The 15,230-nt window shown below is 37.9% G+C and overlaps 2 protein-coding genes across 2 annotated transcripts; both read left to right on the top strand.

Annotated features, from left to right (window-relative positions):
- The first annotated feature begins 292 nt into the window (after positions 1-292).
- LOC146579159 (uncharacterized) lies at positions 293-7,323 on the top strand. The gene is made up of 13 exons (XM_085267933.1): positions 293-358; positions 1,192-1,237; positions 1,454-1,561; positions 1,739-1,800; positions 2,288-2,398; positions 2,594-2,707; positions 2,905-2,991; positions 4,907-5,002; positions 5,355-5,453; positions 5,716-5,814; positions 6,063-6,254; positions 6,443-6,541; positions 7,102-7,323. Exons 2-13 carry the CDS (start codon positions 1,198-1,200, stop codon positions 7,321-7,323), a joined length of 1,329 nt encoding a protein of 442 aa, XP_085124059.1. The 5' UTR covers positions 293-358; positions 1,192-1,197.
- Positions 7,324-7,694: 371 nt separating this feature from the next.
- Positions 7,695-11,773, top strand: LOC146579158 (uncharacterized). The gene is made up of 5 exons (XM_085262200.1): positions 7,695-7,792; positions 9,596-9,712; positions 9,813-9,908; positions 10,075-10,170; positions 11,403-11,773. The coding sequence occupies exons 1-5, from the start codon at positions 7,718-7,720 to the stop codon at positions 11,505-11,507; spliced, it is 489 nt and encodes a 162-aa protein (XP_085118326.1). The 5' UTR covers positions 7,695-7,717; the 3' UTR covers positions 11,508-11,773.
- The last annotated feature ends 3,457 nt before the right edge of the window (positions 11,774-15,230 follow it).

Below are 15,230 nucleotides of genomic sequence, written 5' to 3'. Positions count from 1 at the left end.
TATTTACTTTGTTGATTTGTTAGTTTGTGTCTGTCCTGGAAACATGTTTGTGTGCACAAATGTAAACAAAGTATGGACACACTTAAGAAAACGTTTCATCATAGCAAGGTCAAAGGTCAAGGCCTTAGGTTTGTAATAGTTGCTCAACCAGACCATATCATTGGCATTACAAGCATTTAATGAAGTTTCCTTTTGACATGTGCACACTCACATGAGCTGATTGTTTGTCTGACAGGCACAAATTCTTTTCTCATCAGACTTCTGAAGAAACCACGCCTCCTTTAACCTTTAACCAGTGCTGAAGGACAAATGCTCTCACTCACTGCAAGGAAGCAGATGCATCAGTTTCATTTATGAGGTAAATACTGGTTGTTTGGTTGTTTGCACAACTTACTGTATAATAGAAACATAATGTGTGTCTCTGTGGTTCTAACTAATCTTGCTAATCTTGTAGCCTCAAAAATGTAAAACTTTAGTTTTCAGATGCAGATTTTGTGGTGATTTAAGGTGTATTTGCTTATTTGTGAGGAAATTTACAACAAGCTTCATTGTAATAGTTATTATCTCTCTATGCTGTACATTACACAGTGTGGTGCAATGAAGGCCATCTACAGAGAAGAAACAGTTTAAGCATAATTATGTCAAATAATTTAGGCCTCATTTACATGAACTCCTATGGTTTTCACTTAAAATAAATAAAATCAATTAGTCTGATCATAGTTAAGTGGCTCACGGGGTGGCTGTAGCTCAGGTGGCAGAGCAGGTCAGCCACTAATCAGAAGGTCGGTGGTTCGATCCCAGGCTGCCTCCTGACTGCATGCCAAATATCCTTGGGCAAGATACTAACCCCATGTTTGCCTACTGGTGGTGGTCAGAGGGCCCGGTGGCGCCTGTGTCCGGCAGCCTCGCCTCTGTCAGTGCGCCCCAGGGCAGCTGTGGCTACAATGTAACTTGCCATCGCCAGTGTGTGAATGAATGGGTGAATGACTGAATGTAGTGTAAAGCGCTTTGGGGTCCTATGGACTAGAAAAGCGCTATACAAATGCAGGCCATTTACCATTTACAAACTGGCGTATGTCAAAGTAAAGTTAGGATGCTGTTTTTAAACCACTTCATTTTTTTTTTTTTTCATTTCAACATGAATGCAGAGGTATATCTCTTTAATGTGACGATTTTCTTCTTGTTTTCCAGAACAAAATGAGCCTAAAAAACTGGTTTGGATTCCCAATCAGCCCAGGTAACCTGACACAAGTATTTTCAAATCTAAAGCTCAGTACTTGTTTATATGTGTCTAAAAATACTTTAGAAAACTTGGATTTTCTTCACTTGCTATTTTTTACTGGCAGTTAGATGACAAATAAAGAAACATTTTTGTTTTTTTTAAATTAGAGATTATTATTAATATTAATATAGTTATTTTATTTTCATTGTTTTCTTTAATTTTTCACTTCAGATAATTTGACTCCTACTCCGGTGCTTATCTGCATCTGTATTACTGTTGTCTCCGTGCCCATTCTTCTTGTTGTCATTGTCACATACAAGTGTAAACAAAAGAAAAACAGTAAGTTACAAATTCATTTTTCAGTCTGACACAAGTTTAATGAGCTCTATGAATAACTTGTTTCATTTTAATTGTATTTTAACAGATGTTGGATAAAGCGCAAGATCACCCAGATTAATTAAGAATTTATAAGAATCAAACTAAACACTAATCTACAACTTGTTGTGTTTCTGACAGGAGGGAGCAAACATGAAAATAAGACTTTGAGCTCAGGAGAAACAGAAAATGACAACAAGCATGTAAGTAAACAATGGACATTACTTTTATCTACTTCTGATGAAAAAAGAAATAGAGAATTGTGTGTCAGAGGGAAGTCTAACCTGAACAACAAGGTTCAGTCAGAGCTGAATCAGAAGAGAGAAACGAACAGGCTGCACTAAAAACAAATTACAGATGGTGTAAAATGAATGACTGTCATGGCTGTGAGTAAAGGCATGATGAAAGGACAAACTTAGACAAATGAAGAAATAGATACCACAATAAAAAGAGACTCCATTATAAAGCAAGATGAGTTTTTAGAGGTGTTGATTTGTTGACATTTGACAGCTTGTTTCAGTCTTTATAGTTAGTGAAATTATGTACCTGTGCATTTGTTGCCTACAACTCTTAATTTCATTTGTCTTCACCTATGATGCAGAAAAGATTGGCTGAGCCAAACTGCCCACAGACATGTTAAATGGTGTGCTTCACCACTTTAACTTGTTTTATTTCTCATTTCTCTCCCAGTCCAAAGTCAGAAAAACTCAGAGTCAGAAGGATGAAGGGCACGAGAAGCAGGAAGTTGAGAAGAAGGTGAAGGCAGAGACTCTGAAGGCAAATGAGATCGAGGGGAATGAGGTACATTGAGTTTCTAATTATTTATCCTCTTCACAAGGCATCGTTATTTATTCCAGTAATGTTCATATTTGGTGTCAGTTTACAGTAACTCCCAGTAAAAACTTAAATATGATTTACACCAACAGAAGCGGAAGAGAAATTAAAACCTCTAAAATTCAGATTTTTTTTTTGTTGCATGTTTACTTTAAAAAACAGTCTGAGACTCAGAGTCAAGATGTAAAAGCTGAAGTCCGGATGGTCGAGGATCAGAATGAAGGGAATGAAAACCTGCAGACACCAAACAAAGATCTGAAGACTGACAATGCTGAGGTTAAACTCTTTGCTTTAATACTTTAGTCTTTAATTCTTAAATGTTATCAATTTTAAATTATTTTTTTATTTTTAATTTAAAAAAAAACAGTAACACTGATAAATTATGGAACAGAATAACAAACGATAATGCAACTCTATATTGCTCATATCACCAAACAATCATGCTGCTGACATACACTGACACTGACTTTCAGCTGCAGCTGTCAAAGTCAGATGATTTAAAGAAGACCAAACCTGAACCAGAGAAGCAGAGTGTGGAGATCAGTACACCAAAGGAGGAGGTGTGTTTGCCCTCGGACAGCTTTGCATGCACAAAACCAGCTCAGATGTTTCCCCAGTTATTATCTAGTCTATGCTCAGGGCCCTATTTCAGGAAGCCGGTTTAGTGCAAACTCTGAGTAAGTATACCCTGAGTTAACGAAAACTCTGGGTTTTCGGTTTCACAAAGCGAGTTTAGATTAATTCTGAGTGAGTTACTATGACGACACACTCCGTGAAGCTAACCTGCCCCCTAGCAGGTTTACTTCAACTAACCCTTGACGTTCTCCGCCTCTTTGTCAGAAACCTGACTGTAGGAAGTGTCAGACATGGCGTGTCCCTTCCTTGAAGAGCCAGTAGATGTTGAAGCCCAAATTCTCCGCAGAGCTCTCCGCCGGGAGAGAGTGATCAGAGCGCGTTTGGACATTTTATCATTTCCTGATGATCTTCTGTGTGAACGTTACCGTTTTTCAGCACAATCTATAATTTATTTGAATAACATCCTCAGGCCTAATATTGCTCATGTGACACATCGCGGACATGCTCTCAGTTCTGTACATATTATTTGTATTGCACTTCGGTTTTTTGCAAACGGGCGCTTCCTGTATAATATTGATGACGCTGAGCACGTTTCCAAGGCTACCGTCTGTCGGGCAGTCAGGAATGTTACAGTTGCACTGAAACGTCTCCTGTACTCGTCTGTGGTGTTCCCCGGTCATAGACCCACAAGATTTATCAAAGAGGGATGCCACAAAATTGCAGGTAGCAGGATGAACAAAACTTAATTCATGATGTGGTGATACTTGAACTACTACTTAAATTTTACATTTATTTTCACGGTTCCCAGGCGTGATTGGCTGTACAGATGGCACTCACATTCCAATCATTGCTCCTTCAGTAAATGAAGGAGACTATGTGAACAGGAAGTCTTTCCACAGCATTAATGTACAGGTACATAGTTCCCTGTAGCATTTCAAACTAACAAATTATTTCATTATAGTAATGGATGCTAATTTGTGTTCTCTGCACTGTGAAGATCATATGTGATGCTGCCAACATTATCACAAATGTGGAAGCCAAGTGGCCAGGCTCTGTGAGTGGTGGTGGTGGAGGACCCCCACCTGTTTTTCGGGCCTCCGCTTTTTTTCTGTTGGCTATAACGGGTCACATTTGAGCATACAGAGTAAGCAAATATTTACTTGTAATGTGCTCAGATAATTTCAATAAGTGCTTACAGAAAGAAAATTAATGTAGCCTCTAACTGCAATTGATTTACATCGGACAAACAGACCAAGCACTATGGCTCATAATACAATTACACCTTACCTGTTTGGACTATATTTTTATATTTCATTTTTACTTGCTGCCAGGAACGTTTGGGGCCTGTTGGGTTGCACCTGCGCTCACATCACGTCACAAAATAAAATGTATAAAATATAAAATAACATATAATTAAATAACGTGTTAAATGGGTGGAAATCCCTAGATCAATGTTTAAATTAACACTCACGCATTGACTCTGTCGGCTATGTTTTGCCATGCATGCTCCCTTTCTTTTGCAGCTGAGGCTGTGTTACTTTTTTTCTGCAAAATTTGCATGTTATCGGCATATGCTGCCATCAGAATTTCGGCTGTAAAATACATTGACTGCGCCTTCTTTCCCTCCGTCTCCATGGTGACTCGCTTAATCTGTGCTCCTATCAGGGCTTTATGTATCCTCGTGCGCGTGCTTAACTTGGGGTTAAAGCAACTCCGCGTTGACTGAACTACTTGTTATCAGCCTTTCTGAAACCGAATATTCCGAGTTGGACAGTTCGGGGTTACTCAACCCTGAGTATCGTTTTTCACTCTGAGTTTTCTAAACCGGCTTCCTGAAATAGGGCCCAGGTCTCAAATGAGTGGACTATTAATCCTCTCACCTGTGCTTTTGTCTGTTAGTTGGAGAAAAATGAAGTAATGGCACCTGACATGCTTAAGAAAAAGCAGAAGACTTCTTCACTGAAGCTCGACCTTGCTGTCACCAGGAGGAATAAAGTACGCAACATCCCCTCCTACAGCCCACATGAACACAATTAATTTTATAACTTTATTTATATTACACCAAATAATGACATCTGCCACCTTATGGTGGTTTTTTTTAAGGAACCACATTTGAATGTCACTAGATAAATTAAACAGTTACCCCTTCAATGAGCACTCGGTGATGTTTGGAAGGAAAGGTTTTGTTTTAAAACTGAGGCACGCTGAGGAAGCACAGCCATATTTGATCAGTAGCTGATCTTTGACTTACTTTATATGTTAAAATCAAGGGGAAAAAAATCCTGCTTCAAGTCTTTTGATCGATCTATATGATCGTGACTCATTTCAAACACTTTTCTTTTTTCAGCTGGAAGACACAGTTGATCACTTTTTCAGTGGTAAAAATCAGTCAATGGAAAACGAGCTGGATAACCTGAAGAGGACGCTGCACGCCAAAGAAAAAGAGGTTGATTTCTTCACTTCACTTTTTATAAATTGGCATTTATCCTTTTATATTTAGTTTATATGATGTTTATTTTCAGATATATCAGATTTCAGATATCTATGTTTAACCTGATATCAACTATGAAAAATGTGTCCCCTGCACAGACTTATGCTTCATTTGGCTATTCAAACTTTGTAAAGTTACAGTCATCATTGCTGATGACTACAAGCTTGAGGCCAAGTATAAGCTATGGTGCTAACTTAACCGTGTTTGTGTTTGTTAGCTGGAGAGATTTAAATGGCTGAGAAATTACCTCATTTATGAAATCCCTGAGTCTTTTTCACAACTGAAGTTTAAGCTCGCCATCAGCAGGGTGCAGAAGGTAAACACACACAAACATACACTCTTCTGTAACACATGCACACATAATGTCAGGGCTGTTGGATTCACCTGAATCTTATATATAGGTGTACCATAATATACCAAATCATAACAGAGAAATGTCAAGACTTCCTACCTCAGTATTATATACTATAAAAAGAAAAAATAGATTTTGTTTTCTTTTCGTATTAATCTTGCCTTTTAATGTCCTGCTTAATAACACAGTGTGTTTCGCAATTTATATTTCAGCTGGAGGACAAAGTAGAAGAACTACTTCATGGTAAAGATCAGTCAAATGAGAAAGACTTGCAGATCCTGAAGTGGAAGCTTCAGGCCAAAGAAAAAGAAGCTGCAGCCCTGAAGCTCAGTGATGAACAACGGACTGAGGAAGGAGATGAGAAAAACCTGCAGACACTGGAGAATAACTCACCAAACCATGTTGTGAGCAACATTTGCAAATTCAATCTTCCAAAACTTAGAACATTTATTTTAAAAGCTGTAAAATTTTTGGTCTAAATGCATGAAACCAGCTCAGATGTTTCCCCAGTTGTCATCTAGTCCATGCTTAGCTGTATGCTAACCTAAATGAATGAATAATTGATCCTCTCAGCTGTGCTTCTGTTTGTTAGTTGGATAAAACTGAGGTGATGACACCTGACACACTTAAAGAAAAGCAGGAGGCCTCTTCACAGCTGAACCTCGGCCTTGCTGTCACCACGAGGAACAAAGTAAGCAACATCACCTCTTACAGCACACACGACCTTATATTACACTAACTCAGGACAACCATGTTATGGTACTTTTTAAAGAACTACATTTGAATGTCAGGAGATAAAGTAAACAGTTGGTGAGCACATGGTGATGGTTAGAAGGAAACGTCGTCTTTTAACAATAAAAAAAAGTCTCTAACAAACTGGGGGTGCACAGCCGTATTTGATCAGTAGCTGATCTGTTACGGAAAAAAAAAAATCAGTGAATGGAAAAAGAGCTGGATAACCTGAAGACGACACTGCAGGCCAAAGAAAATGAGGTGGATGTCTTCACTCTACTGTTTATTAATTGGCACTTATCCTTTTATATTTAGCTTATATGAGGGTTATTTTCAGATATGTTTTACCTGGTAGTTAATAAAGGTAGAAAAATGTTTCTCCTGCAAAGACTTGGCTATTCTAACTTTGTGAGGTGTAAGTCACCATTGCTGATGGACCATTCCACGAAACCTGTGTTTTGAAGAGAAGCAAAAAGTGATTTTAGCATTAAAATGTAAACAGATTTTGATCTAGATCAGGAAGTAGCTACAGCACAGCAGCAGCTTCTGGGTGAGGAGCAGAGGAAGGTGGATGTTAAAGTGAAGACAAGGCTGGAGAGCAAGAACGAGGTGATAGACAGAGTGGGCAGGTTTGAGCGGAAGCTCCAGGGTGCAAAGCAGCAGAGTAGGGAGGATGCTGAGGAAGATCTTCAGGACAGAAAAGTGATATTTGAAGTTTTACTGTATTTACTGTACAACTAATTTCAGTTTGAAATGCATTGAATTAATTCATTATGTTTTGTTTTATTATTCTTTTTAACTAATAAGGAAGCCAAATCACAGTGTGACACACTCGGCAGTTATGGGCTTTATTACAGCAAAATTCAAATGTTTTTAAGCATTTTTAAGCCGTCCTACCTTTGTTACTGTATATAATTATGAGTGATGGTATAAAACTTAGGCCCTACTGGCTATTTTTCAATTACATATATTAAATATTTACATAACTGTGATTGTAAACCACTTACAGTGGAAAATGCTGCTTTGATAAGATTTATTTGAACACAGGTTTCATCCTGATTTGTGTCTCTTGGTTTGTCTGTCGTAGTCTCCTCTCTCCTGTGACCCTGAAGATTTACTGAAAGTCATTGAAGAGATGGATGCAGAGTTGAAAATGAAAGACAATGATGTGCAGACGCTGAAGAAAGAGCTGGAAACCAATAAAAAACTGGTTATTTCCTTTAGTTTAACTCCATGAGTTCACCTCATTGTCTCTTACATGTAGTTTGATATCATATCCACTCATTGTTCTAACATTAATGGGGTTCAGCTGCTGCTCTGGAGCTGACACAAGTTATCACTGATATTTGTGTTAATTACATTGTTGCAGTAATTGTTTTTATTCATCATCATTTGTCCCTGCATTTTTGTCTCATGTCTCAAAAGACTACAACAGCTTTACTCAGTTCTGGTGTTACTGGGCCGTTATAACTAGGGATGGGTACCGGTGTCCGGTGCCATGATGGCACCGGTTCTGACATAAACGGTAGTAACCAGACCGAAAAGCAGTGCACATTTCGGTGCTTTATTTCGGTGCTTTATTTTGGTGCTTTTTTTTCCTGAGCTGTGATACACTTTAGATTCTAGCCAATCATTTTACGTTTCCGAGGATAGTAGGCGGGGCCAGGTACGTACGTTCTTTTAGATCAGAGCTACAGATTAAAAATGCCCAAGGAGAAGCGGTCAAAAGTCTGGCTGTACTTCACAGCAAAATATGCAAACTCAGCAGCCTGCAACAAATGCTTTAAGGTGATACTGTGATACTGTCAAAGGAGGTAACACCTCAAATCCGATGAAACACCTGGCGACGCATAGCGGGTTTTTTTAAAGCCGAGAAATGCGCCATATTTGATAGCTTGCTGCGAGCCCTCACACCGAGCACATCTACTGCGGGTGGGTTGCCTGTTATCGGACCCGGAGTTAGCAACATCCCCCAAAGAACCCGAAGAGGAGAGTCCTGGCCCCTAGCCCTGCCAGTGTAGCAGAAATGATGATGGATGATGATGGCAGCAGCAGCCGTTCTTCTCTGCGTGAGTAGCTTAATGTTGTTCGTGTGTAATTTACACTGAGTAGGCTAACCACGTTATTACATTAATGCATGTAAGGTGAACTAGCAAACACCGTTGTAGTTACATGCAGCTGTCTTCTTGTTTGATGGCAGATACTCCCTTCACCCTGGCCAAAAAGGCTAAAATGACCAAAGAAAAAGTGGAAAACAATTAAACATGAGAGGTTTTTGGACAGAGTTTGTGTTTTTTCCATTGTTTAAACGCTGCTTCCAGCCAAGAGTGATACCATATATGCCCCATAGCTGCAGAAAAGGCTAACATTGTTATCTTTTTACAAAAAAACCAGCTGAACATGAGAGGTTTTTGGACCAATTTTGTGTTCTCCATTCTTTAAGCACCGGTTTGAGCACCGTTTAAGCACCGGCACCGTTTCAAAAGTACCGGTTTGGCACCGGCATCGGATAAAACCTAAACGATACCCATCCCTAGTTATAACTGAATCTGTCTGAAAGATTAATAAATGCGAATAATTGACACAATGGGTTAAAATAAATGATTTGCTACTCTGTGTCTCAATTTAGATTTACAAAAACAGGAGGTGTCTTAGTTTAAAAATCTCATTTGTTTGTGTGATTTATAGATCCATCAGCCATCAGCTGATCATGTGGACACAAGTCATACTATTGACGAGCTAAAGAAAACCCAAAATCTGCTGGTAGCAATAAAGTGTAGATACATGTAGATACATTATTTGTCTGATGCAACATTGCATCAGACAAATAATGTATTTTAGCCATAATGCTAAAATAATTAATTTTAGCATTATTGCTTTTTTCCAAATCGCAAATCCAAATTTTAACAAAAAATAAGTAAATGTAAATCTCCTTATTAAACCCACAAAAAGGACATGTCTCATCTTCTCTAATCATTTTCAAAGACTTACATTCTCCTCTCTTTCTTCCCAGCTTGAAATCAAGGTAAGTGAAGTCCAGCAGCAGCTGAAGGATGAACAGCAGAGCAGAGAGAAAGCTGAGAAAGATGTGCAGACTCTGAAGGATGAATTGGAGAATAAAAACAAAGAGGTGCATATTCATTATATAAAGATCTACATATCCACCATAATATTTGTGTGTTTTTCAAGGCTTTACAATTTGTTCAAAATCCTTCACGTTTCTTTGTTAGCTACAAGAGTCCAAGTGTCAGTTTGAGTCTCTCACAGAGGTGAGCCAAAAGTCTGAGCGACAGCTGAGTGAACTAAAAGAAAGATACAAGGAGGAGGTCAGTGAGTTTATAATCTGCTCTTTGAAAAACACACTTCACACAGGAGGGAAGTGAAACAAAATCTCACCATAAATGTTCAACACAAGATTAATAAAATTAATTTTAGTTTTAAATTTACATTTATATGTATATAAATGTGTTTTCTTTCTTTCTTCTCTTGCAGTTCAAGAAGAAGATTCGGGGTGAACAGCAGAGGAGGAAGGAGGTTGAGGAAGATATAAAGGCCCTGAAACAGGAGCTGGAAAACAAGATAAACCAGGTATGTGCCCATTTTTAAAGATCTTTTCTATTTTCCTATTTTTGTTATTATGAATCATTTTATGTATTAATGCTCCATGCTCATTTTAAGGATCGCCAATGTTTTAGATAACAAGGCTATTGCATGTACAAGTAATATGTTTGAGCCAAAAGCTTATGCTTGAGACAGTTTTAAACTTTTTTTTTTTTAATTCTGTATGATGTCACTGAGAGGTAATACATCTATCATGTTATCCCAGGTACAGAAGCCACTTCTGTTCAAATCAGGAAAAAGCTGCCATTAAAGGATAAAGAAAGAGTGGAAGCTGGGCTGTTTTAGCTGGGCTGGAATTATTACATTATGCACTGTGGGCTATAATCACAAAAGTGTTTCCAATAATTACACTGCTGTGTCTTTGTGAGCACCAAAGATAAGGTACACAACAACAACAAAAAAGGATACAGTAATTGTAGTGGAATTCATGAGCAGAGAAAGCTTAGTGTAAGCTACGATGTTTCAGATTCATACCAAAAAATGAAACACCACACTGAACATTTCAGAGGGTTGCACTGCAAAGGTAAAAGTGTGTCACAAAACGGCCAAGTACCAAAGATCAAACCCACGTGCAGAAAACCCAAAGCGGAGGCTGAGGAAAGGGTTTGACAAAGGTTTATTAACTAGCACAAAAATGATGTTTATGATGCGCTTGACACATGGGGCGTGAGGGTCTTGGCCAGGGGAGAGGGATAAGCAAGGGGACAGGTCCAAGAAAGCAGCGGCAGCTGCTGGTGATTAGGTGCGTACTGGAAGAGAGGAGAGCATTGTTAGAGCAGTAGCCAATGAGGAGTTCTGGAGAGGGTGGAAGCTATGAAAATCTTCTGTGCAGGTGGGAGATGGAAGCGTTGAATGAGAGGTGGTGCGGTCCAGGTGGGTTTGGTGGTGTCCTGAGCGATGAAGATCCCGTGGTGGTGTAAGGTTGCAAGACGACACTGCAGACCACAAGATTGCAAGGTTAGGTTGAGAATCATAGACATGAAGCGTGAGGCCCGGTTACCAACATAGGGTAGTTGACGAACTGGCGAGGAAGCAGTGTCAGCAAGCAGCTTAAATCTACGACCTGATTGCCTCAATCAGCTTCAGGTGAGGGAGGTTGTAGGCTCTGCCCATGGGTGGATACCAGGGAGGTCCAGACCTTCACACACCCAGACCATGACAAAGTGGTTCTTATTGTGTGCATTAATTCTTTGCTTTAGTTACAGAAAGCCAAAGAAGAACCTGAGGAGGCTGTGAAAGAATGTGACATCTCCGGAGATGAACATTTGATGCCAACAGAACCAACCAAAGCTCCGGACAATTAATAAAGTACAGTTACAAATAATGATGTCACGGGCAAAAAAAAAGGTCCCCTGAATTCTATTTAACTGATCTCTGTTTAAATGCCTTACACACACACACACACACACACAAGAAGAAATATTTGATGTCGGTAATTCAATATTTATTTTACACGATTGTTTATTGAATCAATTTCAGAATTTTTGAAGGGTACAGTTTTTTCTTACTGTGAATTTGTATTACTGGACAATCTATGCAGTAATGTAATACTGTGACAGCGGGAGGATTTCAATGCAGATGTTTGTACTTTAATTTCTGATGTTTCATGTATATGTTTACTTAAATGCCACTGGCCTTTATCATACTCACATTTAGTTTTGTGCTTCATTCACTAATTATTATACTAGTGTAACAGTCACATATGAAACTATTCTGTCATTATTCTGACTGTGTGACTCTGTATTATTATTAATATTATTATTATTGTTTTATAGCTGAAAGATTGGATATACATTTAATATTCTTTGTTAAGAGTATTTTCTGTTTAGTTTGGACTATTTACTTTTAATTTTTATAGCTCTTGATAAGTAGGTCTCTTCTGCTTAAACTGTTAGTGCAGAAATGTATCTTATCTTTGAAAGAGCATTTGCACATCGTTTGTCTTAAGGCCTGATCCCTGTCTTTCATACAAACTTGTTTCCCTGGAAAATAATTTCTTGAACAAAGTGTGTTTCCTAGTAATAACCAGTCGATGGTACAGTGCACACATAGTGCAGCTGTTTGTCTGTTTACCACAAATCTGTCTGATTGTTTGCTCCCAAATACAATGTCAGTTACCAATAAAACCATGTTCTCTTCAGGCCAAGGTCACTGGTACAGTTCAAGCAGTAGTTGAACTGATTGGTGTTCACTGTGGCACACTTGAGGCCTTACCTAGACCCCAGATTTTATCCTTGTGTGACATGGTGGGCTGAAACACATCTGTCCTTTGACAGAAGAATGTCCCAGTTTTCATGATCTGAAAAATGGAAACATTTCACCAAAAATCTTCAAAGTTAAATTGTCTGATGAGGGATCACAGTTGTAAAAATAAAGTTTTAACAGATCCCCATTCAGTCCTTTGAAAAGTACATCCTCACTGTTTCCATAGGAAATTACGGAGTCACTGTCATCCAGGTGCAGAAAACGGATCATCACAAAGTGTCACAACATTTATAAAAGTTGTTGTGTTGGTCAGTCTTTGGTCCAGTGCAGTTATGGAGCATTCGGGTATGTGTTAATAAAATGATACAATCGTCCCCCGAAGACATCCAAGCAAACTCACCTTTAGATCAGATTGTGTAAAATGACATATATAGTACTACATGAATAAGCAAGTATCACTTACTGTATTTGGAAGGGTTAAAAGAGGAAAGTATCTTCTCGCTAAAAAGAACAAGAGCACAAAATATCTCAAACAATGTCCTTTGGACAAACAAGACCAAAGGGGAGATGTTTAGACACAATGTACAACCGCACATTTGGATAATTATACTGCAAAAAGTTGTCATAACACATGACTGCATACGGCATACTACCCAGAATCTCGTAAAACTTCCTTTTCCCTATGACTGAATGCATTGGTCCAGACAACAGAAACAGTACAATTCAGCTTTATGTTGAAGAGGAAGAATTTTATGCGTAAAGCTTTTTATGCATTTGCTTATCTTTTATGTGTAAAATAATTTCCCCTTCTCTAATTCTGAGTCATGTATGGTCTAGTCACATTAGCAGTGCAGCCTTCTTCTTTTTTCCTTGTTTTGGGATTGGTAGTCAGTTACTGTATACATATTACAGTATACATTATACATAGTATAACTTCTAGGTCTTAACAGTAAGGTTAATGCAGAACTGCACTGAACTTGCATTGTTTCTAAAAGTCAGGAGGGAGCAATTAAGTTTAATTAATTTATGACCTTAGTAAACACTTTGTTAATAACTTTATGGTCACTATTTAATCTGTATTAAACACAGAGGGTTTTTTTTGCAGGATTTACCTAATGTCTTGGGAATAGTTTTGACATTGTTTTTAGCTGTGTTGGTAGTATTGTCCTATCAGTGAAAGTTTTGGTCTGTTGGCCAGTCTTTGGTCTGATGCAGTTGAATTCTTTGATAGCTTTGGTTACCCCCTGATTTTCATCTACTTTAATCAGCTTAAAATTTAAATGTTTCCATTTACTTTATGATCAAATACCTAAATTTACAACAGCCCTGAAGTTGTCCCAGCAAATGATACTAAAAATCATCTTAACATTCCCAGTGGGATATTTATAACTGGAATATGTTATGTTCATTTTTGTTGAATGTTTATGACATGGTGTAAAAATGTTCATTTTTGTTTTTCTATAAAACAGTAAAAATATACTAACCCTAGTTTTGTTATGTAAATTTGTAATTCATTTCACTCTTGGAAAAGTGTTTAGAAAAGTGATTGGTTTGTTAACTTTTGGACCCTCCCATTAATTAAGGGATTAAGAGCACACTGTGTGGGTCTGGTGGAAATATGTTTTGTTTGCCAAATTTCAGCTGTGACTACGGGAGGGTTTAAATTTTTGAATTTGTGAAATCAGATTAACTTAACCTTCATTGATTTACAGTCAGATCATTTTGTTTGTGTTTTTAATTATCTGAGGGAATGTATAGATTTTTTGTTGCAGAGTTAAATAAACGCACTACAGTTCAGCTTGTCGTTGTTAACTGAAAATATTCATATTTTCCCTATGGGAATTAACAAAGCAGGTATTACATTATTACATTATACATTGCATTATTAAACACATGAACTACATATCCAGAAGATATGGACTTAGCTTTTGGGTTTAGAAATGTGATGTTAATTCAGAAATGCATTAAAAGTGCATTTCATCTGTGATGAAATTGTGTTGAGGCATGTGTTAATGAAGTCACATATGAGTGAAGTCAACACTGAAACCAGTGTTTCAAGGTTTCGGCATGTATTAAAAACAGGCCACTTTTCTGTAAACCAGAAAAGGAAAGTAGCATAATGGAAAGTAAATGATCTGTGACTCAAAGTAGTTCATCAGTCTACCTGCAACATAAATTAGAAAATCTCTTTAACAAGCCCCCAAAAAGCAGTACTCAAAAAAGGAAGGCAAGAAAGGAGCAGGATGAGAACAGCTGGGATTTTAGATTTGAGAATTTTTTCAATGACTGTTTTGAGCACAAGGTCTAAAAATGAAATTCTAATGTAAGTAGTAGTTTGTGTGTTTTTGTAAAGGATTGAAACATTGTTACCATTTATATGCTGAAGCTATGAACTCGTACTGTAAGTGCGGCTTCGTAGCTTACCAAAGTCGTAAAGGATTTTTTGACAGATTTTTGAGCGCCGTGTACCACATAACATTGGTTAGAGGTCAGTGAGCACAACCAGAATTCATACATAAGGCGCACCGTCGATTTTTTAAAGAAAATTAAAGGACTTTAAGTGCCCCTTATAGCGTGGGAAATACAGTATTTTATTCATGTTTTTTTGATGCCCTGTGTTGGATTATTGACCCCATGTGTATTGGGGTATGGGTGGTTTGTTTAGTGTTGAGCACACCTTCATTGTTTCAACTGATAATTATTAACTCAAAACAACATTGAGGACATTGCTTTACCAGCTACTGTAGTTACTCTAAATACGATTTCTTGTGGTATTTTTGTATGTCACAGTCTCTGGAAAATTCTGGATCCCTGCATCATTT

The sequence above is a fragment of the Mchenga conophoros genome, linkage group LG3, assembly GCF_057382185.1.
Source record: "Mchenga conophoros isolate Kocher_MC1m ecotype Shallow Benthic linkage group LG3, M_conophoros_male_GT1.1, whole genome shotgun sequence".
In the NCBI taxonomy this organism is placed as follows: domain Eukaryota; kingdom Metazoa; phylum Chordata; class Actinopteri; order Cichliformes; family Cichlidae; genus Mchenga; species Mchenga conophoros.
The sequence above is the reverse complement of the archived record's forward strand: the minus strand, read 5'-3'. Positions and strand labels throughout refer to the sequence as shown.

What these genes read in the sequence shown, in the direction of transcription:
- LOC146579159 (XM_085267933.1), top strand. Translation starts at nt 1,198, where the DNA reads ATGAGCCTAAAAAACTGGTTTGGATTCCCAATCAGCCCAG. An exon ending in TGAAGACTGACAATGCTGAG is followed by an intron (nt 2,708 to 2,904) that starts GTTAAACTCTTT and finishes ACTGACTTTCAG; the next exon opens with CTGCAGCTGTCAAAGTCAGA. An exon ending in TGCACGCCAAAGAAAAAGAG is followed by an intron (nt 5,454 to 5,715) that starts GTTGATTTCTTC and finishes TGTGTTTGTTAG; the next exon opens with CTGGAGAGATTTAAATGGCT.
- LOC146579158 (XM_085262200.1), top strand. Translation starts at nt 7,718, where the DNA reads ATGGATGCAGAGTTGAAAATGAAAGACAATGATGTGCAGACGCTGAAG. An exon ending in TGGAGAATAAAAACAAAGAG is followed by an intron (nt 9,713 to 9,812) that starts GTGCATATTCAT and finishes TTTCTTTGTTAG; the next exon opens with CTACAAGAGTCCAAGTGTCA. An exon ending in AAGAAAGATACAAGGAGGAG is followed by an intron (nt 9,909 to 10,074) that starts GTCAGTGAGTTT and finishes CTTCTCTTGCAG; the next exon opens with TTCAAGAAGAAGATTCGGGG.